Genomic DNA, 23305 nt, shown 5'->3' on the forward strand with positions numbered 1-23305 from the left:
CCGGCCGGGCCCGGGGCGCGGGCACGGGGGCTGCGGGGCGGAGGGCCCCGGGCTTGCGGGCGGCGGGGCTGCCCCGGGCCCTCTCGGCCCGGCCCCGCGCCGCCTCCGTGAGCGGCGCGGGCAGCGGCAGCGGGGCGGGGGTGAGTGCCGGGGGCGGTGGGGGGGGCGGCACGGCGGGGGCTCGAGGGGCCGCGGGGGCTGCGGGACGGCATTTGGGGCTGGGGGGGTCCTGTGGGGAAGAGGGGGCTCGGCTGGGTGCTGGTGGGCGCTCGGGCAGAGCCGAGGGTGGAACGGGAGGAACTCCCCGCCGGGCGGCTGCTGCTCCGGGCAGCCGGGCCCGGGGGTCGGGGTCGGGGTGGTCTTTGCCTTTGTCACACGAGGGATTGTTCCTTGCCCGCCCCGGAGCGTCAGGAGCCGCGTGTACCAGTGATCCCAGCTGAGCCGTGGTGCTGCTGCCCTTTCCTGAAGCTTTTCCGACTTAAGGAGGGGGGTCGTGAGGAGCGAGTCTGGTCAAAAGGGCTTAGAACTGCAAAGGTAAAGAGTAACCCCCCGAATTGTCTGCAGGTGACGTGCTTGTGTGCGCAGGAGCTGCCTGGAGCCGGCGGATGGGGATGGTGTTTGTGCACAGATGATTATTGCACACTTCTCTGGAAGAAATAAGCCCTCGGGTGAGTTTGTTGTCCAGTGTATGTAAAGCTGTTGTTGACTCTGTGCGTTTTGTGGTGTTGAATGGCAATAAATTGCCTCCCAAACGTCCTTTGTGCCCTTTCCTTCATGTCCTTGTCTGTAGAGTTGTTCCCCTGTTAAAACGTGGGATGCAGGTAGTCAGTTCAGAAGTGATGTAAAGAATTACCCTTGCCCGTGTGTTTTGTCCACTCTGCTCCTAGTTCCCCAGGTTGTTACTGCAATGATTCTTTGTTTCCTTAAATTCACATTTTCATAGGTTTTAGAAATGTTCAGCGCGAGCCAGTCCTCCAAAGCCCAGTTCCTGGACAAAGCACGCCAGGCTCGGGAGGAGCGCAGGGAGCTGAAGGAGAGGGAGCGTGCTGCTGTCCAGATCCAGGCTTTGGTCAGGAGATTTCTCTGTCGGTGTCGCCTGCAGAGGGAGATAAGGTGTGTGAAATTCCATCTTCCAGCTTTACTCTTATCTGGAGAGGTGTGCTCAAGTTTTAACTACTGGTGCTCGTTCTTCCCACTTTCCTAGGAGAGAAGTAGAGGATTTCTTTGGGGCAAATGAATCTGGCTCAAGTAAAAGAAGTGCTCTTTCTGTCTTCAGGATTGCTAGGAAACTCCTGTTTGTGTTTAATCATAAAGAGGACAAAGAGGTAAGGTTGCTACTCTGACGTGCTCTTCTTCTTTTAAGGACATATTTTAACATGTTGAATGTGTTTAATTAGTTATCTAGTGATCACGTAGGTTCCTGCCTTATATTTTGGCTTTGAAAATGCGGTCTCTGTCTCCTGGTCCTTCTTGGAGAGATCTGCCTGTGGGAATGAAATAGAACCCTCAAAATTTTTAGTAGCAGTTCTGTCTTCAGGGCATAGTTTAACAAATGTTTTTCCTGGTGACTGTGCCAGCTTCTGTGATTGAGCAGTGCCTTGTGATTTTGTCAGCTGGATCTGTTCCCCGGGCAGGTATGTTGTGGCAAACTCGGGAAGAGCTGTCCTGGCAGGGCATCGTGTGCAGGCTGTATCACAACTGCTTTTCTGTCTGTGCCCTCAATTCATGGTTTCAGACTGAAGCCCTTTGCTCTAGGGTCTATGAAATGATGATATTTGGCCCAGGAAACCATGAGGGCTCATTATAAGGAAAACAATGGGAAAATGAAAGGCTGTATTTAAATTGCAGCAGCAGCGGGTGACTTTTCTTTAATCTCTGTTCCATGAACTCCTCTTCTGTTGATGACAGTACAAGTACTGCAAATGCAGTTTTCTGTATTTACAGCACCTAAAAAAAAAAAAAAAAAAAAAAAAGAATGTTACATATAAATATTTTAAGTGCCTGGCATCCATTTGAAGTTCTGTATTACAGTAATTGGGTTCATTGCTGAAATATGTCCGTTCTCCTTCCTCTCCCAGCAGCAAGGGTGTCCCTCGCTGGGCCGAGGGCTGTGCTTGATTCCACTCTATTTCTGGATGCAGCTCTCGGGACGACCATAGCAGCCAATTCTGTAGCTTGGAATGGCTTTATAACTTGCAAGCATGTGACAAATACAGCTGGACCGAAGTAATAATTCAGGAGTTCTGGATGTGATCCCCAGGTTCTGCTGAGAGCCATGGTGGTTGGGAGTGTGGAACACCCTGCGGCACTCATTACCATTAAGCTCGTTTAGGGGAACCCCAACAGGAAGATGCTTTTCCTGGCTTCAGCCCGTGCTGGTGAGGGAGGCAGTTTAGCAGGGAAGGCTGAGAAATTCCTCCTGTTGGTGAGCACTGTGTTCAAGGAGGAAACTCTTCCACACAGCCGTAGCGTGATGTGTAGGTGCACTCTTGAGAAAGGAGCCATGGGCTGTCTGTAGGGAATGTGTTTGGAACATTTGTTGTTTTGGCACGGAGGTATCTTGCTCCCTCTGCTGAGCTGTTCCTAGTGCTTTTCCAGAATAGTCCTTCCTGTAGTCAGAACTAATGCCACTTTTTTCTTTTTTTTTTTTTTTTCCTCCCCCCAGAGGTTTGAAAAGCTGTGCCGGTGTATTCTTAACAGTATGGATGTTGAGAATGAGCCCAAGGTCAGCAGGATGGTTTTTTAGTTTGGGGATGGGAGGGTTGTTTGGTGTTGGTTTTTAATTCTATGTGTGGGGATTTAGGTTGGTGATATTTGAATTTTTAGCTTTCAGAAGCCTCTGAACACTGTTGAGATTCCGTGGTGAAAGCTGGGACAAGTTCTGTAGTCTTCTTCTGATATACAGCTATGGGAGTTCAAGGGTGATGTCTTTCTGTGGTGGGTGGGATGCTTTGACCCATGAATTCTGGGGAGAGAAGTAACTCGGTTCCCCTGCTGGGTTGAGTAGGGCACTGAGGAGGTTCTTTGTTACAAAGCTTCCTGGTAAGGTATTCTGCCAGTCAGTATCCCAAATGCTAATCCTGTTTGTATCCTGCCCTCCTCAGGTGTGGTATGTGTCGCTGGCACTCTCCAAGGACCTTACGCTCTTGTGGATCAAACAGATCAAAGATGTTTTGTGGTTTTGCTGTGAATTTCTCAAGCAGCTTAAGGTAAGAAGCGTTTTCTTTGTGTTTTGTCTCCCTGCATGTAACAGTTCTGTAGTTTGGCACAGAGCTAATGTGGTTTATTAACATCGGGGTTTGTTATCACAGCCTGACATCTTACAAGACTCCAGACTGGTCAATTTGCACCTCACAATGCTCGTCACCTTCACAGACACCTCTACGTGGAAAATCCTTCGGGGAAAAGGTTGGTGCATCCAGTTCAGTACTTTTAGCCAGTGGTCTGTGATTTGCTGTTAAAATCTACTGAAAGCTGTTTCTGCATCTTGCCTTCTCCCCGTGCTTACTGCACAGGTCCATTGTGCTTCTGTGCTTGCACAAAGCATGGAGTGGGCAGCAGGATTCCCGTGAGGTTAGACACGCTATTTCCTTCAGAACAGCAACAGTTACAACGTTTTTTATAATGCTCCAAAATCTCACACACAAGCAGTGTTCAGAGGATAAGGAGATGTGGTTTTAGCTCTGGGGTTTTATAAGAAATACACGTAGAAAAGGTGGACAAATATCATGAGGAAATAGGACTGTCATACCTTAAACAAGACTTGATGTGAAATGCTGCTAAAACAGTGGTTTTGCACGGAAGGGTGAGGACTCTGTGCAAGAAGAGCTTGTGAATTGACAAATTTGTAGTTTGTGAGGAAGTAAAGAGTGGAGCTGGGATGCTGAGTGAGTAACACCAGTGTTTTAACCTGGAAGGTGAAACCCTGCGACCTGCCATGAGCCACATCTGTGCAAACATCATGGGACATCTGAACCAGAAGGGATTTTATTCTGTGCTGCAGGTCAGTCTCGGGCCGATACAGTCGTATCTTCTTTTTATTCAAAACAAGCCCCAGTGCTGCACTGTGGTCCTCGTTCTGAGGAGGCTTTTAGGATCTCCGTGGTGGTGTGCCAGCGAGAAGCTGGTCGTGCAGCACGGGTGATTGGCGTGTGGTCATGTTTTCCTTCAAAGCACGTGAGACCAAATGCACCGTCTGCTTTTTGTCACTGTTGCTGAATCTAAATCCCACTTGATCATCTCGTAATGAGATGGACAGAAAGGACTCTTGAATATTTTTCCAAACTGCTGCAGCGATTTTGTATGTGTTTAATTTACTTACTGTTCTGTGCAGGAAAGGAACTGATGTAATTTTTCTGAATCTTTTAAAGGAGAAGGATATTACCAGGCAGCTGTAAGCCTTACCTGTTCATTTTGAAAGGCCTGAACACCCTGAGTACAGGTCCTAGAGAAATAAGTACTGTAGAGTGTCTGATCTGATTGCAGTTCCTGTGTTAAGCCATTATTGACCAGGAGCCCTTCTAGTTCTGCCAAATGACTTGCAGGAACTGATTTTCAGGTTGCTTTGGTGGTGTTCTTTATCTCTGCTCTGAAAAGAAACACAGTATCTTTCGGGAGTATATCATTATCTTTTTCCAAGTACCGCAGGGGTTTTTATTTGTTTTTATTTTTTTTTGTTCCAGATTTTGCTAACTAATGGCTTGGCAAGATCCAGACCTTCCTTGTCCAAAGGCTCCTTAACTGCCATCTTCTCTCTTGCGTTGCGGTAAGGCAGCCAGAGCTGCTTGGGATGAAACCAGCCAAAGTTGGCTTTATTGTGTTTTTTGAAGACTTCTCATTGTGCCAGTCTCTCTGTGCCACTGAGAGTATCGCCCTGATGAAAGAAGCTGCTTTAGGCAAATAGCTCACTTTCCTGTAATCTTTTTTCAGATCAGAATCCTCTTAAGTCAGTGATCAGTTAGTATGAGCCTAGACTTTGGAGTGCAATTCCAGTTAAGAGTGTAGGATCTGTGTGTCTTTGTGTTAAACCATCAGAAGGAGTTGGAGTTCTCTGGACAAGTATGGTTGTGCTCCTTTACAATGAACTGCTGATGCAGATGTACCTGTTAATCAGTTTGCAGGGGCAAGTTTGTCCCTGAAACAAGAGCTGGTTAAAGAAGACCAGCTGAAGAGCTGGTCACTCTTTTCTAATGATGCAGGGTGGGTTTTTTTTTAAAAAAAAAAAAGAAGAGTATGGTGTTACTCTGACCTCGTGTCTCTTTGCTTTGGAAATCTGCAGCCAGTAACGAGCATTCTTTGAAGACTCCAGTGGTTAGTTGTGTGCCACTTCCCTTCTATAGCTGTCCCTGCTGGGATGATGAGATGATGTTCAGTAGAGTAGCAGTGCATGTCCTTGAATGTGTCACTTAACTTATTTCTAAGGAAAGCAACTAGTAAGTTACTGACTTCATGGTAGTGAGGGGAGAGGGGGAACTTAGGAGATGAACCACGTAACAGTTAGAGTGCTCTGGGTGGGATGGATGTACGGTGTAAAAATACATTCTGCTGTGAACTGTTTGGCTTATATTCCTTGGAGCGATGAGCTGTTTTGTGAACTTGCTATGATGACAGAAGTGTAATGTTCTTTTTCCAGTGATGCTTCTTGATGAGGGTAGAATCAGGAGCCAGTTCTAAACAGCTCGATTAAAGACTGTGTCTGGCTTTGCTGGGTCAGGTTACTTGCACTGAAGCATTGTTCTCTCTGTAGCCCCGTGGTTGCTGCGCAGTTTTCCGACAATCTGTTGAGGTCGTTTCTTATCCATATCATGTCTGTGCCTGCTATAATGACTCATCTTGCTACTCTAACACCTGAGGTAAGTGGGTGATGTAACAGTACCAAAAATCCACTGAATATCACGTAAGGCCACTTGTTATTCCATTTTATCAGCTCTTGGAACAGAGCATTGGTATTTCTGTCTTTGCCAGTTTCAGCTCTGTGTTGTGGAGGCCCTTGATCCCCACACCCTCCAGATACTCTTGGTTTTTAATACTGCAGACATTATTAACATCCGTGGGATGATGGGCTGAACTGCCCTAAAATAAATAGATCAATAAAATAAAAATGAAGGCCTATGTGACACTCAGCTTGGATTTTTGCACGTCCTTATTCTTGCATTTGTGTAACCATAGACAGAGCCAGGAAAAAAATCAGTCCGTTGCACAGCAGAGGGTCTGTGATGGTAACTGGGAGGCTGTCCACTGATCTGATTTAATTTGACTGCTCCTCTGTGTAGCTCGGTGCAGACAGGCAAGTTTTGTGCCAAACGGGCATTCTGTGTTCTTGCAGACAAACAGCTGCAAAGTTGTGTCTGCAACTCGAACATGGCCAGTTCACCTGCAAGGCTTTTTGTTTCCTAGAGCAGCTGCACGTCAAACACTCTCTTCAGTGCAACAGTCTCAACTTGCTGCTTTATTTGGAAAGAAAAGACAATCTGAATTGCTGATGGCAGGTCAGGTGTGGTTGTTCACTGTGGTGCTTCTCAGCCTCACTGGCAGTTAAATTCTGTCTTTTCAGCGTCTGGCAGTGATAGAATCTCATGATCTTTTCCGCAAGTTCATCCTATTTTTAAGCTGTGAAGCACAGTGCCGAGATGTCTGCGTGTGCCTGGAAGGAAGTCACACTCTGTGTTTGTTGGGTAAGCACCTGTAACGTTTCTTTTTTCACTGTGCTTGGAAGAGAGTCTTGAGTCAGATTGTCTTTCTCCATGGATCAGAGCTGCCTCCAACTCATTGGTTTTTTTATCCTTATTTTGATAGTTTCTAAATAATAACTGACGTATTTGGGGATATTGCAAACATGGTTTAAGGTCCTTGCAGATGGAGGAAGGGTCAGATGTTTGCTCTTGTATACATGTCATCGTCCCTAAACTGTGATGTAATATCTCCACTAGCTTTTCACTTGGAACCTGAGAAAGTCTTGCTGTGTGGCAGACTCGACGCTAACTTCCCTAAGTGGATGTGCTGCTGAAATATTTTAAGTTCACATTTCTGTAAAAGTAACAAGAGGAACAGTCGGAACTCAGGAATAACCATGGATCATCTGTAGCTTTTAGTGCTTTGTAGAAGGTGTTGGTGGGATACAGATGAGAAGGCAAAGTGACATGCCACCTTAGTGGTCAATGTGTGCTGGAAGCGGCTTGCCGCAGGGTAGCCTCTAATAGTCATTCTTCTCAAAAATCCTCTCCTGGACTTGAAAAGGGATGTGAGTTCATTTCATCTGTAACCACTCTCCTGCAGCATCTATTCCTCTTTTAAGTCTTGCTGTGCTGGTCGTTCTGCCAGGTAATCTTGTGTACTTGGGCTCCTTGAATGACAAAGTTCTCGAGGAGGAGACAGCTCATTTTGTGGGTGTGCTCATTCACATGCTCTCCTACTGCCAGAAGTACGTTTCACAAAAGAAATCCAATCTCACCCACTGGCATCCTGTTCTGGGCTGGTTTTCACAGACCGTGGATTATGGGTAAGTGAGGAGGACCTTATGGTGATAGATGATTAAGCCTCTCTTTTTGTCATTTCCTTTTGTGTTTGTTTTTTTTTTTTAATATGCTGCAGTGTGTTTTATGTTTGGAGATTAACAGTATGACCCTATTCAGAATAACTTCTTGGATACTTCAGGTTGTATCTGCACAATATAAACTGCTGCATTCATACACAGACTATTACATGAAGAAATTAATTTAGTATAGTTAGACTGGTAAAGAGTGGTCGTACTGGTACGCTCAATATAGGGCTTGTGTATCAGCTCTTCCTGTGAGCGCTGTGCAGGGTGGGTGCATACTCTGTTTTTACCATAAGCTCAGTGTATCAAAGTATCACTGTCTGGTGTTTTATTCCAGCCTGCCTTCTAACGTGTCTCTCTGCCTTGTCTTTCAGACTGAATGAGTCCATGCCTCTGCTGACAAAGCAACTGCAGCATCTCTGGGGAGTCCATATGATCCGCATCCTCTTCAGTGATGTGCTCAGCAAGAAATTGCTGGAGAATCAGGAAATAGCTCAGCTGCCAACACAGCCAGTTTCCCCTCAAAACAGCCTTCCTATGAAGAGTCAGTTCTGGAGGGTTGCTTTTTTTTGTGTGTGTGTACATGTGTCTTTCTCTCTCGCAGTCTTACAGGGCTTTGACTTTTCCACTTATGCTAAAAGCTTTGAGTAATTACTTGCAGCAGCTGCTGCTGCCGAGGTGGGGGTATGGTCTCTTTTATTTTTAATTCCTGCTCAGAATGCCTCTGTGACCTGGGGCAAATCTCTTACTTCGGTGCTGTGAAAATATTTGCTTATTTTAGCAGTTTTTTTCCATTGTTTCTCAAGTAGCTGAAGTGCTTACTGCATAAGTTAGTGCTTCCCAAGGCAAGGTGGGAGGCCAGCTTCCCAGGTGAAAAGCAGGGTGAAGCTGGCTCATGGACCTGTGATGCATGGTGATTCTGCAAAAGAGTATTTGGAACAAGACAGCTGTAATCTAGCTCTATTCCAGCTGCTGCCCATAGCACTAGATCCTGTGGTCATTGCTTACTGCAGTTCTGGTAAGACTTTAAGCTCTAGAGTAATGCCCCCACTGAAATATTCTTCTGCCTTGCTAGCAGCTGTGCAGTGCTCTGCCAGAAGAGTCCCCCGAAACCTGCTGTCCGTGGAGGACTTGGTCTGCTTAAAATCCTCGTTACCGCATGGCTGCCGAGTGGCTGAGAATAAGAAATGGTTTGGAATAGCACTTCTATCTCCTGAGCCAACATCTCGTGTGCTTCTCTTGTCACCAGATCTTTTCAAGAGAGCTTTCCAGAAGTCTGCGTCCGTCCGCAACATCCTCAAGCCTGTCGGGGGCAAGCGGGTGGACTCGGCGGAGGTGCAGAAGGTGTGCAGCATCTGTGTCCTGTACCAAACCACGCTCACCACGCTGACACAGATCCGGCTGCAGATACTCACAGGTCAGGGCACTTCTCTGCTTTTCGACTCTCTTAAAACGTGGAGGAAAAAAGTAGATTTTTTTCTTATTAAATTCTGTTGACTTGCTGGTAGTTTTATTACTGACAACAGTTTATTGACTGGCTGGGTGGAAGGCTTGTTCCATCCTGAATCATACACCTGATCAATAACATTCATCACTTCTTTATCAAGCATTAACTCTCCAGAATACAAATTGAAGGAAGTTTTCCTATAATGAAACCTTGCTTACTCCATATCAAACTTGAGACTGAGTCAGTGTTTTTGAGAAGCCTGGCAATATTTATCTCTACGTGGTGCAAACACTGAATGCTTTCATACATCTTAAGAATAAATTGCCTGTCTTGGGAATGGATGGAGGAGGAGATAAGCACCGTTTTGGTCTAGTGGCTGAGCGGAGGAGTGAGCCCAAAGCCTTGGGTGCTTTGTTTGTGGCTACTGTGGTGACCACAGGTACAACGAGGTTCTTTGTGTTCTCATCTCTAAGATAATCTGTAATGGTGACTGGACGACAGAAATTAATTCTCCTCTAAAGTTGCACAGTCATTAGTGGGAAAGGGCTTCAGATGTGCAAACAATTAGTGCCTCGTTAAAAGCTTTTTTTCCTGCTTTCCTGGTGATTGTACATCTCCAGTTAACGCAGACAGGCCTGGGAGCCAAATGTCATGCTTGTGTTCCCTTCGAGCAAAGCGGCGCTTTGCAAAAGGATCTTTCAGCTCCAAGTCACGTTCACCTCTTTGAACGTGCACCTCTGCACCTCTTCGTGCAGGCAGAGCAGACTTCACCGAGTGTGCTTTATGTTTTTCCATTGCTAGGCCTCACTTACCTGGATGATCTGTTGCCCAAATTATGGGCTTTTATCTGTGAGCTGGGACCACAGGGTGGGCTAAAACTCTTCTTGGAGTGCTTGAATAATGATACGGAGGAATCCAAGAGGCTGCTGGCCATGTTGATGCTCTTCTGTGACTGCTCCCGCCACCTTATCACGTAGGTAGCAAGCAGAGGGTGCTCTCTGGGTTTGTAATGGGAAGCTGTTGTGTTCCTCAAGTTTCAAGAGGAATAGTTAAGGTATTGCTGCCTTTGCATAAAGACAACTAGGCAGAGTAAAGCAGCAAACTTTTCAGAGTCCTGAGAAATAAAGGACTTCAAAAGGACTTTCCCCTCAGCCATGTGCTGCCTCAAGAATATACAGCTGGCTGAACTGGTAACAGAATACTACGGCATTGGCTAGGGACGTGGAAGAAACATTTCTTCTGCTGCTTATGAGCAGCAGTTGTGTCAGTCCAAAGCAAACATTTTCATGAGTCCAGATAAGCTTTGAGGAACAGTGTCACAATACTGCTGCAAGAAAGCTCCATAGCTTACGTGCTTCTGTTTGCAACTCCTTTGCTGTCTCACTCATAGACTTGCACAACACAAAGGATGGGAGAGGGGGTGGAAAATTGTCTTTGCTGGTCAGTAGAGACAGTTATCTTAGCTCGAATGATGAAAAGGTTTTCTCAGGGACGAGTGCATAGGGCCTTTTAACTACAACATACTGGCTTTGCTTGTGTCTCAGACCTCTCATGCTGCCCTCTGTTAGGATCAGATATTGATCAAAATCAATAAATAAGGTTTACTTGTTTATGACTTTAGATCCTCCTGGGTGTTAGTTGTCACAGAAATAAGAGCTGCTGCTGAAGGATAATGTGCCTTTATGAAAATTTCAAAAGGGAATTAAATTTACACTTGTGCATTTGCATTGGTTTTCTCCGATAGGATTCTTGATGACATAGAAGTCTACGAAGAGCAGATTTCATTCAAACTGGAAGAGCTTGTTACCATCTCATCTTTTCTGAATTCCTTTGTGTTTAAGATGATCTGGGATGGAATTGTAGGTAAGTGCTTTCAGTGGCTTGAGTTGAGGTTGCTGTTGGAACAACAAAAGGCATCAGTCTTGGAATTTGAAGCTTCCACTAATCATTACTTTGCACAAAAAAAACCATACCACATTGTGTGGCATGAGAATGTGTCCCGGTCTTTTGGTGCCCAGATGCCACCGTTGTGCTTGGCACCAAATAGAGTGCACTTTTCTATTTCCAGTAAGAATTTGTGTAACGGGCATGATGGGCGTGTTGGTTTTTTGCCAGAGACTGTTTAGCATGACTGGGCCATGTATTTGACAAGAATGTAATCTAGTGCTTTGATGAAGCAGAGCACCTTGCTGGGGTCTACGTAGATCCCTAGTGGTGATCTGTGTGCTGGTGTCATTCGGGTACAGCTCCATTCTGGCAAGTAGATGAGACAGTCCATTTCTGTTGTGATGGCTTGGCTGGAGCTGGCTGAGATGGCTTTGATGTGGCTAAGAGATTTTTCATGTTGATCAAAGAGGAGACTGTCTTCTGGGAGGCAAAAGTCTCTCCCTTCCTTCTGAAAGCAGCAGGGGTTAGGAGAAATACACCTGTCCTGTTGGCGTGGGGCAGATGATCAATGTGTTGCTCTTGGATGCTGCTGTTACCTAGGGGGCCTGGACATTGCTGCTTTGTTCCTTTTGTTCAGAGAACGCCAGAGGGGAGACCCTGGAGCTGTTCCATTCTGTCCATGGCTGGCTCATGGTGTTGTACGAAAGGGACTGCCGCCGGCGCTTTGCTCCGGAGGATCACTGGTTACGCAAGTAAGTGTCCAGCTCCAGGCCAGGAGCAGCCATGTGCCTGTGCCAGTGCACCAGCTCCCCTGTGGGTGACTGCTTTGGGATCCCTTCCTTTAAATTGAGTGCCTCTCGTTCTGCCCATGAGATTGAGGTCAGAACTGCTCCATGTTTTTGCATTTAAGGACACCCCTCCTATTGTGCTTCTCTTCCGTGGTGTAAGGATGAGCTGCTGCTCACGGAGGGTGATGCTTTGAAAACTGACTGGGTGTCTCTGGCCTGCTTAGATATGTGCACCTGAGCACTTAAGTTGTCTTTGAAATCACTGCAGGTTTCCTCTCTCTCCTACCCCCAGCTGTTGACCACACCTGGGCATTTCTCAGGGATCTCTGAATCTGTGCCTTTCTTTGTAAGGGACCTCAAACCCAGCGTGCTCTTCCAGGAGCTGGATAAGGACAAGAAACGAGCCCAGCTGCTCCTGCAGTACATCCCACATGTCATTCCCCACAAGAATGTGAGTGGGACAGGGGCAGAGGATGGAGGCTGGAAAGCCAGTGACCTGGGTGGCCTGGGCTGGAAGGGACGTGCGTCTTGAGTTTTTTGTGGCATGGAGCTTGTGGTTGAAATGCCAGTTAAACAAAAGTCTTCTCCTCCCCCTTGCCCCCTGCTCCCCAATATATTTCCTCTAAACTGTCTTGATTTCTCATCGAGAGAGAGCTGATTTTTGTGGGCAGCTGCATAGAGCCATCCAGCAGTGCATGGCATGGCTTTGGAGAAAGTCTTTATGCAGAAAGCAGAGTGTCTTTTTGCAGGCACATTTTTATGTGATGATAGGAAAGGTGCTTGTGTTTTCAGTATTGGCAGTACCCTGTCCCTCCCAAAGCAGAGCTCCAAGGGTTCCTCTGCTCCACTGGGGAACAAGGAGGCAGATCCCACTATTTCTAGTGAGTAGGTGACAGTGGCATCATTGGGCTTGGCTGGGAACAGGACAACCAAGAGCCAGTTCTGGGCATGCGTCAGGAGCATCTGAAAGCTCTGCTGCACTGGAGGATGAGGGTCCTTGTGGATGAAGACTTACATTTGTTTTCTTTTAAGAGGGTGCTGCTTTTCCGAAATATGGTTACAAAGGAGAAGGAGAAGCTTGGGCTGGTGGAAACCAGCTCCGCGTCACCTCATGTCACACACATCACTATCCGCCGCTCACGTATGCTGGAGGTGAGTGACTTGGCTTGCAGAAGCCAACCAACAAGCCAGTAACGTGGCCTGTCAGGAGTGGGGTGTGAGTATGTTTTTGTCTTCTCTGTGGATGCTGAGGGACCAGCGCCAGTTCTGTCTGCTTTTGCATGAAGTGATGTTACAGGAACATGCTGGACCCTAATTCAGTTCAGACTGCTACAAACCTGGAGTTTTGACTAGGGAAATGCTGGTCTTTTTGGCCACAAAATTCAATGGCAAATGCAGATTTTCTGTGATTATCTGTTTCTTGTCTCTGCTGCTCGTCCGTGTGGGTGTCTCCCATGTCTCCCTGTATGATTGTCTTCTGGCTCTTCTGCTCTGTGTAGGATGGATACGAACAGCTACGGCAGCTTTCCCAAAATGCCATGAAAGGAGTGATCAGAGTGAAGTTTGTGAATGATCTGGGTGTTGATGAGGCTGGTATTGATCAAGATGGTGTCTTCAAAGAGTTTCTGGAAGAGATAATAAAGAAGGTGTTCGACCCTGCGCTCAACTTGTTCAAGGTATGAGGCAGGGCTGCAGACGCTGACCGTGATGACCCATTGCAGAGAAACAGATCTGCTCACTGTGCTGTTCTCTCTGCGTGCAGACAACCAGTGGTGATGAGAGGCTGTATCCATCCCCAACATCTTACATTCATGAGAACTACCTACAGCTCTTTGAGTTTGTGGGGAAGATGCTTGGGAAGGCTGTATATGAGGTGAGCCAAAAGTACCATCTTGGGATATTGTCACAGTTGGTATCGCACCGTTCAGAAGCAGTTCTGTGATGGTGCCCCATGCCTTTGAGGGCATCTGTCATACGCCTGGGGAGGTGTTACTGAAGGGGTGAGTTTGAAAAAATGACTTGGATAAAGATACTGATGGTGGAGCAGTCTGGCGCTTCTTCAGGCATGTAGTAAAAATAATTTTGGAAGTAAAACCTGGGACATACTTTGATTATTCTTCTTGGGGCTGGGGACACTAGCTGGAATAGTTTGTTATCTTGGTGTTACACCTTACAAGCATCCATTTGTTGGTACCTTACTTAAAGGGACATGTGGCTGAAAGGAGGAGGGGGTGACAGAATGGCCCTCTCTGTGTAAGGCAGTTCTTTTAAAGCAAACATGGAGTTCCCCCGTTGCCTTTTTGCACCGGCTCCACTAATTAATGGATTTTAGGAGATGTGGTTTTCTTAGCTGATTTCAATGTCTTCCATCTTTGCACTTGTTCCACAAGACATGATCTGCCTGCAGGCCTCAGAGGCAGCCGAAAATGTTGCACATCACAAGTTTGCAGCGGGACCTTACCTGTGCGTTCTTGTTGTCTGTAGGGAATAGTTGTGGATGTGCCGTTTGCTTCTTTCTTCTTGAGTCAGCTACTTGGGCACCACCACAGTGTCTTCTACAGCTCCGTAGATGAACTTCCCTCCTTGGACTCCGAGTTCTATAAAAATCTCACTTCGATTAAGGTTTGAGCATTACTTTTCCTGTTGTTCAACTCCCTTACCGCTGGCTGCTGCTAGAAATACTGGAATTCTGAATGGCCTTGGGGTACTGATCATCTTTGAAAACACCCTGGAAGTAATTGGTGGTTCTGAAGCAGGCTGGCAGGTAGCTGTCTTGTGTTTTTACTGGGGCAAGCAGGGATGAGAAAGGAGTCTGAAAGTGTAAACCCAGAACTGGCAATCGGGAAATCCCAAGTGTTAGCCTCAGGTCTTGTGCAGTTTTCCCATAACGTAGAGCAGCTCAGGGATTTGTTATGCTTTGGTGCCTCGTGCCTACTGGGGATCAGTTAGTGGAAGAGTAATGTAAAAATGCAGAGCTGCTGTTCCTGCTGCTAAACACTGACCTTCCTTCCCTTTCTCTGTTGTTCCTCTAGCGTTACGATGGTGATATCAGTGACTTGGGCTTAACACTGTCCTACGATGAAGATGTGATGGGTCAGGTAGGCTTTTATTCAATGACTGTGCTGGACCTTATCTCTGCTGTGTTCCCAACACCCTGCCCGTGCGAGGTGGTGACGAGCAGAGTTCTGGGCACTGATAGTCAGAGTCCACAGCCCTGCCTCAGGCAATCCCTGTTTCTCCTGGTCAGATCTTAGCTGATCCGAACAGGAGCATCTCCCTCGCTTGTCTGGCTGATGCTGTCAGGAAGAGCCTTTGAAGCACTAAGAGGGATCCTGAGGATTGTTGCCCACTGCTGTGGTGCAGGCAGATTGTGAATATAAACAGTTGCCAGCAGAACTAGGTTTGACTCCTGAGCAGAGGTGTCCTGGCTTTTGTTAGTGTCCTTAGAGCAGAGAAATACGCCTGCAGCCTGGCTTGTCAGCAGAAGACAGCTATTATTCTCTGCTGAGCTTTCTGAGAGCTGATCTTGAGCATCTAAAAGTCAGGCAGTCTGTCCAAGCTCATGCTACACAGAATGCTTTTTTACTCTGGCTTCTGGATGTGTCAGGTGGATGCTCTGTGTGGCCCATCTGAACAAGAATCCTGAGGGGACTGCCTAGTAAATGACCTTGTGTTTGATTGTGGTTAGGACCCAACTCTGCTCTCCTTTTACAAAAAAATGCCTTGCTGAAAGGCTGGTGCAGCTTCAGAGGTTCTCTGAACTCAGCTATAGGGTTCTGTGGCTTCGTTCAATATTTAGCTGTGGGCAGAGAACAGCTTTTTTCCCGCAGAAAGGTTGCCCTCTGACCCTTAATTTTTCTACTGCCAGGTTTTTTTCCTTTCTAGTTAAAAAAAATGTTTTGTGCTTTCCCTGCATAACTGATTTTCCTCTCTTTTCAAAAGAATATGTGTGAGTAGGGAGGAATTCCTTTTCTTCAGACGTAGCCATTTCCATCAGAGAAGCTTGAAGTGTGTCAGGAGGTCTCCTGGCCTTGAGAAGAAAAGGCTGTTTGTCAGTCTCTTACGAAGGCTTGAAGGTCCTTGGTTGCACTTGTGCCTTGTGTTCTGTGGTGCTGCGTGTGCATCGCTGGAAAATGTGGGTAGATAAGATAAGATGTCTGCGTGTGCTGTTGTTGCTGCAAATTCCGTGGGGAGACCCCGGCGAGCGCTAAGCCTGAGCACTCTTAGCAGTGTAGATCCAGTGGCACAGAGCTCAGACACCACTAAATCATGGAGTGTTTATCTGGGGCAGCTTGTCCTTGAGAGCTTTGCCTGCTGCAGTTTCTTAGTCCGAAGCTGGCTGGTTTGGACCTAGTTTGCATATGCCTGAGAGCAGCAGCAGCAGCAGCATAAATGCACCTGCAAAGCTGGGAGGGTGAACGGGAAGACACCCAAGTACTGACACCGCCCTGCTCTGCACGGGTGAGAGGTGGCGTCCGCTGCACAGTGGGCTGAGCACCTTGCTGCTGCTTCAGGATTGCTGAGGTTTCAGCTTTGAGGCTTTTTCCCCTTGAAAAATAAAGGTAGGAAACAGCGTATGAGAGCTCAGCAGTAAGATATTGAAGGCCACAGCAGTCAAAACTTCAAAATAAACCAGGGGGCTCCTGTTTGCTTCGTGCTTTGGCCAAGTGAAGCAGCCAAGTGGGTGACCCTGTGGTTTCCGAATGAGCTGACGCATCCCTGCTAGATGGGGGCTCTGTTGGGCACAGGGAAGCTGAGCCCGTTCCCTGTGCTGGGCTCCCTCCTGACCTTGGAAGTCACCTGGAACTGAAACACAGAGGCCACTGTAATGTGTGAATAAAGACTTTCTGCCTCCTAGCGCTGGCACAAAGGTGAGTCATGGCTGTGTTGCTGTAGCGAGCACCCAGAGGGTCCCTGCCACTGTTCCTGAGCACCAGGCCCTGGCCTGGCAGGGCAGGAAGGAGATGCTCCCCAGCTGTCTCCCTTTCTGAGCGCTCTCTGCTCCATGCCTGGAGTGCCCAGCTTGAGGGATGGAGAACTCCAGGGAGCTCTGTCACTCCGGTGGCCCCAGATGAGACCTGTGGAGCAGACAGCTTTGGATTGTGCTGTTAGACTGAGCCATGCGAAAGCTCTGAGCTTGTTCAGCCTCTGGATTCTGGGATTGTGACAGTCCCCCAGGGCTCTCGGAATTGATTTGTGTGCGGTTCAGCAGTGATGGATCAGACTGGAGAGGAGGCTTGCTGGAAGAAGGGCTGGCTCCGCTGGTGGGAGAGTCGGAGTTCCCTGCTGTTCAATTACTATGTTAATAGTTAAGTGAAACTGGTTCGAGGCAGAAGCAGGATTATTACTTAAATTTTAAATCCTACTGTTTTATTGTAAAAATGAATGTTTTATGGGGAGGTAACAGCTTAGCGTGGCATTTCTTTCCGTTGTGGTTCCAGGCAGTAATTAGCAATACAATCGTTTCTTCCCTCAGCTTGTTTGCCATGAACTTGTTCCTGGAGGGAAGACCATTCCCGTTACCAATGAAAATAAGTAAGTACAGCAATTAGATTTTTAAGGTCACCGCTGCAAAATACTTTATTCTAGTTCCTTGGGCTTGCATCTGGAATGAATTGAGATGGATTGGAGTAGAAGGAGCACATAAATATCTTAATAGAATTTACTGGTTACAGTTCATCGGCAGGAATTGTATTAAATTCGATTTGCAAAATAAAAATTGACAATTTGCTTCTTGAAACGGCGCTTCTGAGGTCAAAGGCGCACGGAGTCTGCGAGATTCTGCAGGATTTAATGACGGTGATAGATACAGACAGATGGATTCAAAGCAATTCAGGCACACAGTCGTGAACACAGAGGGCACAGATGCTCAAAGACACCTTGGAGCAGACAGATCTTCTCAGAATGATAACATGTGGCAGTTGTATAAAGCACTGCTCTTCAGAAGAGACAGTGGTGAATTCAAATGCAGTCGACAGTCGTACTTTAGGCCCAGGAAATCAGAGGAGGCACCGAGCCCTGTAGCTATTTTCACAGATAACCGGCTTTTAGATAGTTATCGTAAATGTCAACTCCGGAGCCTGCAAACCAAACCCACCTTTGTGTTCCCTTCATTTTTTTTTTTCTTCTCTATACCCTTCAGTGATCATAAAAGCAGGATAAAGTATCTATTAAGCAGATGTGTGTTTGAACTGGTAATCTAGGGGTTGTTCTCTTTAACGGCAAGTGAAAGCTGGGTCCTACCTGAGGATTTGTCTTTGTTAGTCGTGCTTTGCAATCTGATGTTCCCAGTCTTTTCCCTTCTTGAGCTCTGACCAGGGAGTTTGCATTTGAAAGGATCTTTCTCCGGCTTGTCAGAAGTCAGCTCAGGGAGAAAGTTGAAAGTCTTGTATGTTGCTCTGCTGCTTACAGCAGAAACTTTGAAGCTTTTGTGCAGATGTGCACACAGATTGGTAGCTGGGAGGGAGCAGGAGAAGCATTGCAAGTGGAAGCAATCTAGGAATAGTCCTGTCTCTTAACGGCAGAGTGAGGTTACCTGGCTGAAAACCCAGTCAGTGGGATTGTGGTGGTGTCTGTCCAGGAGCTGATGAAGAAGAATCAACAAGCTCGGTTGTTTTGGCTGTTGGTCAGAAGAGGAAGCCTGATGGTGCCTCCCTCTAATAAACAGTGCACCTCTTCCATCCTCCTGGGATGAAGGTGGAAATCTAAATGTCTTTTGGTGCATTGATTCTCCAGCCATGGGTTTCAGTGAGGTGGCATCAGAGCCCAGTTATTTTTCAAACCCAGAGGAACGCCCATGACTGGGCATCTGGTCCTTTAGAGAGGAGTTGGACATGTACTCCCCTCTGTGTGCTGCTGTCCGGCCAAGGTTCATCAAGTGATTATTGGAACCAGCTAGTCCTCAGGTTGGGAAGAAGCTCTGAGAAATGAGAGAGTCCAAGAGGCAGGGGGGTGAGGGGCTAAGTCTGGGCAGACAAGCAGCTTGTTCTGCTTAAATAAAGAGCAGGGCCCTGGAATAAAGCATCTCCAGGCAGTGCTAGTCCCTGTTGGGGTGGAGAGGGAGGTCAGCAGCCTTGTTCCTGCACTGGCAAGGTAGGTATCCCTTGCTGCTCCAGCTCCCTCACTGCCTCCTTCCCTGTCACGCGCAGGATCAGCTACATCCATCTCATGGCTCACTTCCGGATGCACACGCAGATCAAGAGTCAGACCGCGGCGCTCATCAGTGGCTTCAGGTCCATCATTAAGCCCGAGTGGATTCGTATGTTTTCTGCACCAGAGCTGCAGCGGCTGATCTCCGGTGACAACGCTGAGATTGACCTCGAGGACTTGAAGTAAGTGAGCAACTTGGTCTGCTGGTCTTCTCGCTCAGCAAACCAAGCCCTTTAGTTACAGAGCTAGCTGGAGGTTTGCGGGACACTGACTCCTTTACAACTTTATGCTCCTCCTAACTGAAATTTGAGGAGCAGACAGGAACGAATGGAGCTGAAGAACATGTTCCTTAAAACTGATTCGGACAAAGTACTAATGAACGGGAAGGGTATCTTCCTCCGCTGGCTCTGAGAGCAGAATTTCTCTCTGCCCTTCCCTTTTCTCTGATCAAGCACCCAGTAAACGTTGCTGGGGGCCCAGCACTGACTCGTGGCCAGTATCAATCCTTCCAGCACTTGTGAGCTGGCAGCCGTGACCCTCCTGCTGCAGTGGGACACGAGCCTGTCACAGCCTTTTTCTCCCCAGAAAACACACGGTGTACTACGGGGGCTTCCACGGGAGTCACCGGGTCATCATCTGGCTGTGGGACATCCTGGCCAACGACTTCAGCCCCGAGGAGAGAGCCATGTTTCTCAAGGTAAACGCGGTCAGTTCAGCCTCACCTGCCCTTTGGGGCCATTGGGCCAGTGCCCTTCTCCTCCTGTGAGCCAGGTGCTGTCTGCACTAACAGAAGGAGTGTCGGAACGCTTAAAATCAACATCCTGCTCCCCTGCAGAGGGGCAGCGTGGAAGCAGAGTTCCTATAAATGCCCTTGTGTCACCATGAATAGTCCTGTTTTGAAAGGCCAGCAGAGCTGCGCACTAAGCTCAGCAGTGTTGTCCTGTGGGGCGCTCCGATGCCAGCCCAAGCAGCTGTCTGCTGGGACTGCGTTGGCAGCGTGTCTGTTACAGCCAGGCTGCTCCCACTGCTGCTGTCTTTCACTCTCCATCACTTTTTCAGTTTGTTACCAGCTGCTCCAGGCCTCCACTTTTGGGCTTTGCCTACCTCAAGCCTCCTTTTTCCATCCGCTGCGTGGAAGTCTCTGATGATCAGGTAGGCACCCCGCTTGCTCCTGTCTCATGCTTTCCCTGCCAGGCTCCTGGCAGCCTCTTTCCCTGCCCAGCTTCCTCATCTCCAACCAGGAAACTAAGGCATAAAGATACAACCTTACCCTAACAGGACGCATGTGATGCACCTACCTCCTTCCACACACAGCAGCTCTTGGGCTCTTTTTGCCTGTCTTTGGGGTTGTGTTTTCCTTGGGAGCTCCCTGTGCCTCCTGCCTCTTCTCTGTTTCCCTGTGCGCCCTGCGAAGGGACCCTGCCTGCGTTATGGCAGTTGCAGTTATAAGAGAAGCTCCTTTCTGGCTGTTGTGGGGGACGGGGCTTGGAGGTTTGTCTCTCCCTGTTCCCAGCAGACGAGTTTTGTGTTAGCACCTCTGCCCTGTGTACAGCACCCTGCTTGGAAGGAGCGCAGCGGCAAAGCGGGAGGGTGATCCCTTTCTGCCCTGTTCCAGGACACCGGTGACACGCTGGGCAGTGTGCTACGGGGCTTCTTCACCATCCGCAAGAAAGAGCCAGGCGGGCGTCTCCCAACCTCCTCTACGTGTTTCAATCTCCTCAAGCTTCCCAACTACAGCAAGAAGAGCATCCTGCGGGAGAAGCTGCGCTACGCGATCAGCATGAACACTGGCTTCGAGCTGTCCTAGTTGCCATGGCCCCGGACTCCACGGTGGGGGCTCTCAGAGCTGCTGACTGCTGCTGGAGGTGGAGGCCTTCATGCACAACGGGTGGATCAGCTCCGTGGGAGCTGATGGCTCACTCGAGGGCTGGAGAGATGGAGCTGATAATAGAGGTTTACAGGGAAGAGCTGCTGGGCTAGACGGGGCCAGCTCTTCTTGGGCACTCCTCCAGGATGAAGGAGGTGATGGGCCTGACCCAATACACTTCACTTGACACCCACGTAAATCGTTTTTAAAAGCAAACCCCAGGGGAGCATAGAAGGGACATTAAAAGTGCCAGTCAGATTAGTGACCGTAGTCCCCCCCAGCAGGCTGTGCAGTCTGGGCAGCTGCTGCTGTGGGAGCGCTGCTTTTTCCTTTCCCAGGAGACGGTCCAGTTTCTTACTGGGTGGAAGTCAGTCTGTGGGAAGCTGCACAAAGGCAGAAACACGACAGAGCTCAGGAGGAGACGAGCACGGGGCTACAGCGCTGGATGTGCCACAGACGGGCACTGTTTACTCAGGGCAGGTGCCACGGGGGGTGCTCCCTGATGCCAGGCCCGTGCGTTTGTCTCTGAGAACAAACCACTGCCCAGACTGGAGAAGCAGGAGGTTAAACAGGAGCAGATGGACCCTGCCGTTCTCAGGAAGGCTTCGGAGTGCTGCAGGTCAAGAGCTCAAGCAGCAGGCGTGGGGGGGTCAGCGTGCTGAGCCAGCTGTGCCTCTGCCAAGCTCTTGCCAGAGCCTGTGCTTTGATCGAAAGAGGTTGTCTGAATTTGCTCAGGAGCGGAAAAGGTTTAATTTTATTTTAGTTTCCAGAGGACAGGAGCTGGCACGTGGCTCAGGCAGCCCTCGCTGCCCAGGGCAGTGCTCAAGCGGGGCAGGTGCCCCCTGTGCTCTCTGGAAGGGGAACGTGTGGAGCTGCTGAGAGCCCTCTGGAAACCTCCGCTGGCACAATTCCTCTTTCTTGGGCAGAAGTTTCACTTTGTTTGCAGGCCCTTTTGTTAGGGAGATGTGCTGGTTCCAACCAGGACTTGGCCTCTGTGTAACAGCCACGTTTGCTTTGTTGCCAAACTATGTATTTTGATCTCTTTGTCTCTTTCTGGCCTTATTTTCAGCAGTTGATGTTTGCCTGTAGCAGGCAGCAGGTTGTTCTGAAAGGGAGGGGGCGAGTGGGAGGTGCACACGTATGGGTGTGTTGGGAAGGTGTGGACCTTTCCTGCCATTTCTAATGAAGTCCAGAGCCTGATTTGGCTCTAAGTGTCTCTGCAGCTTCCCAGCCTTGGTCCCTCGTGCTGCTGCAAGTCCCCCTCCAGCCCGGAGCAGGGTAGAGGAGCGACTGAGGTCTCCTGGGCTGCTCCATCGTGACTGGGTTTCTGGCACGAAGGAAAGCCATGTACATTCTCCAGTTCGGGACAGGATTAAAAACCTGTCACCTTCTCCCCTTCCCGTGTTGCTGCTCACTAATGAAGCTCCCACAGAGGCTGCTCGTATCTCCCCTGGACTTCCCTTCCCCTCCGGTGGCACTGGAGACCCTCTCCCTGCGCTCCGGCCGCTCTGGCTGTACGGGCAGGTCGGTGTGGAGCTGGCAGCAGCCGCCCCGGCGCGAGGTGCTGTGCCCTACCTCATCCTCTGGCTTTGCCATGGTCCATCTCGCGGGGATTCGTGTCCCCAGCACAGCTCTCCGCACGGAGAAGGCTCCCTGGGCTCTCCGGAAGACCCTCTTGACCACCGTATGTTGCACGTTTCAAATTGACCAGGAAACACTTGGCACTGTTCAGCCAGGAGGATGGAGATGGCCTTTGCTTCATCCTTCTCTTCGGTCTTGCTTCAGCTGGTTTTCAGAGAAGTAATCCTTTTTTTAGAGCCAATGCCTGGAAATGCATCTGGAAAGCAACGTCAGGGTCCTCTTTCCGTGTCAGCTCAGTAATCTCAAACGGGAGTGATCAGAAGTGTTAGTGAGGACAGGAATGTCTTCTGCTTTCAGAGGATTCAAGATCCTGGACTATGAGTCCAGGGAAATCAAAGATGATAGCGTATTTCTTTTTTTTTTTTTTTTTTTCATTTTACATGGAGCATTTCAGCATTAACCAGTTGTTGACTGTGGAGCTGAGAGGTTTAGGCACCGACTTGTGGCAGTCATAGTTGAAAATGTCACACAAGATCTCTTTTTTTTTTTCTCCTAGGGAAATGCGGTGTGTCTAAATAGAGCACAAAGGTTGTTCCGTGAAGTGAGTTGTTGAACACAGTGAAATAAAATCTTTGCTCCCCTTTTCCCCTTCGTTCCTCAGGAGTACAATTCCTAGAAAAGACTTGGCTTAGGACCCTCCAAACCTGCAAATACTGAAATACTGCACTATGAGACTCTACATCCGATTTTGTAGGTAGCCTGTAAAACGTGGTCGTGGTAAACGCCCCGGTGGGTGTGTGCACCACGACATTTCTCTGGAGTAGCTGGTTTCTGTGTAACTGGGAGCCTTTAATGCGTTTTTACTGGAGCAGAAGGCTGCGAATGCGTATCGGTCCCGCCTGCGCCGCTGTATTCCGCACGGGTGTCCTTTGTAGGCAGGGATGGTTTTGCCACGGGAGATTAATGACTATTTTTTCTATGGAAGACTTGCTGCTGTGGAGACCTTGGTTACATCCTTTGTGTCAGAAACGCAGGGAGGAGAAAAATAA

The 23305-nt window shown here is 48.5% G+C and overlaps 1 protein-coding gene across 1 annotated transcript; it reads left to right on the forward strand.

Annotated features, from left to right (window-relative positions):
• The first annotated feature begins 120 nt into the window (after positions 1-120).
• Positions 121-23103, forward strand: UBE3B (ubiquitin protein ligase E3B). Its single transcript, XM_086623257.1, has 28 exons — positions 121-140; positions 565-668; positions 944-1113; positions 1205-1325; positions 2666-2725; positions 3105-3209; positions 3312-3408; positions 3918-4003; positions 4683-4765; positions 5747-5852; positions 6554-6674; positions 7321-7498; positions 7912-8081; positions 8787-8954; positions 9786-9957; positions 10729-10847; positions 11509-11623; positions 12011-12110; positions 12692-12811; positions 13159-13335; positions 13422-13532; positions 14144-14281; positions 14692-14757; positions 17136-17194; positions 18808-18990; positions 19394-19505; positions 19868-19960; positions 20424-23103. Exons 3-28 carry the CDS (start codon positions 953-955, stop codon positions 20613-20615), a joined length of 3213 nt encoding a protein of 1070 aa, XP_086479383.1. The 5' UTR covers positions 121-140; positions 565-668; positions 944-952; the 3' UTR covers positions 20616-23103.
• Positions 23104-23305: the final 202 nt, after the last annotated feature.

Source organism: Tauraco erythrolophus, chromosome 19 (genome assembly GCF_009769465.1).
Source record: "Tauraco erythrolophus isolate bTauEry1 chromosome 19, bTauEry1.pri, whole genome shotgun sequence".
NCBI classification, from domain to species: domain Eukaryota; kingdom Metazoa; phylum Chordata; class Aves; order Musophagiformes; family Musophagidae; genus Tauraco; species Tauraco erythrolophus.

Bases quoted from the DNA above. Each gene is read 5' to 3' on its own strand.
- UBE3B (XM_086623257.1), top strand. From the start codon at position 953: ATGTTCAGCGCGAGCCAGTCCTCCAAAGCCCAGTTCCTGGACAAAGCA. The intron at 9,958-10,728 runs GTAGGTAGCAAG...TTTCTCCGATAG, and splicing joins TGCTCCCGCCACCTTATCAC to GATTCTTGATGACATAGAAG. The intron at 10,848-11,508 runs GTAAGTGCTTTC...CCTTTTGTTCAG, and splicing joins GATCTGGGATGGAATTGTAG to AGAACGCCAGAGGGGAGACC.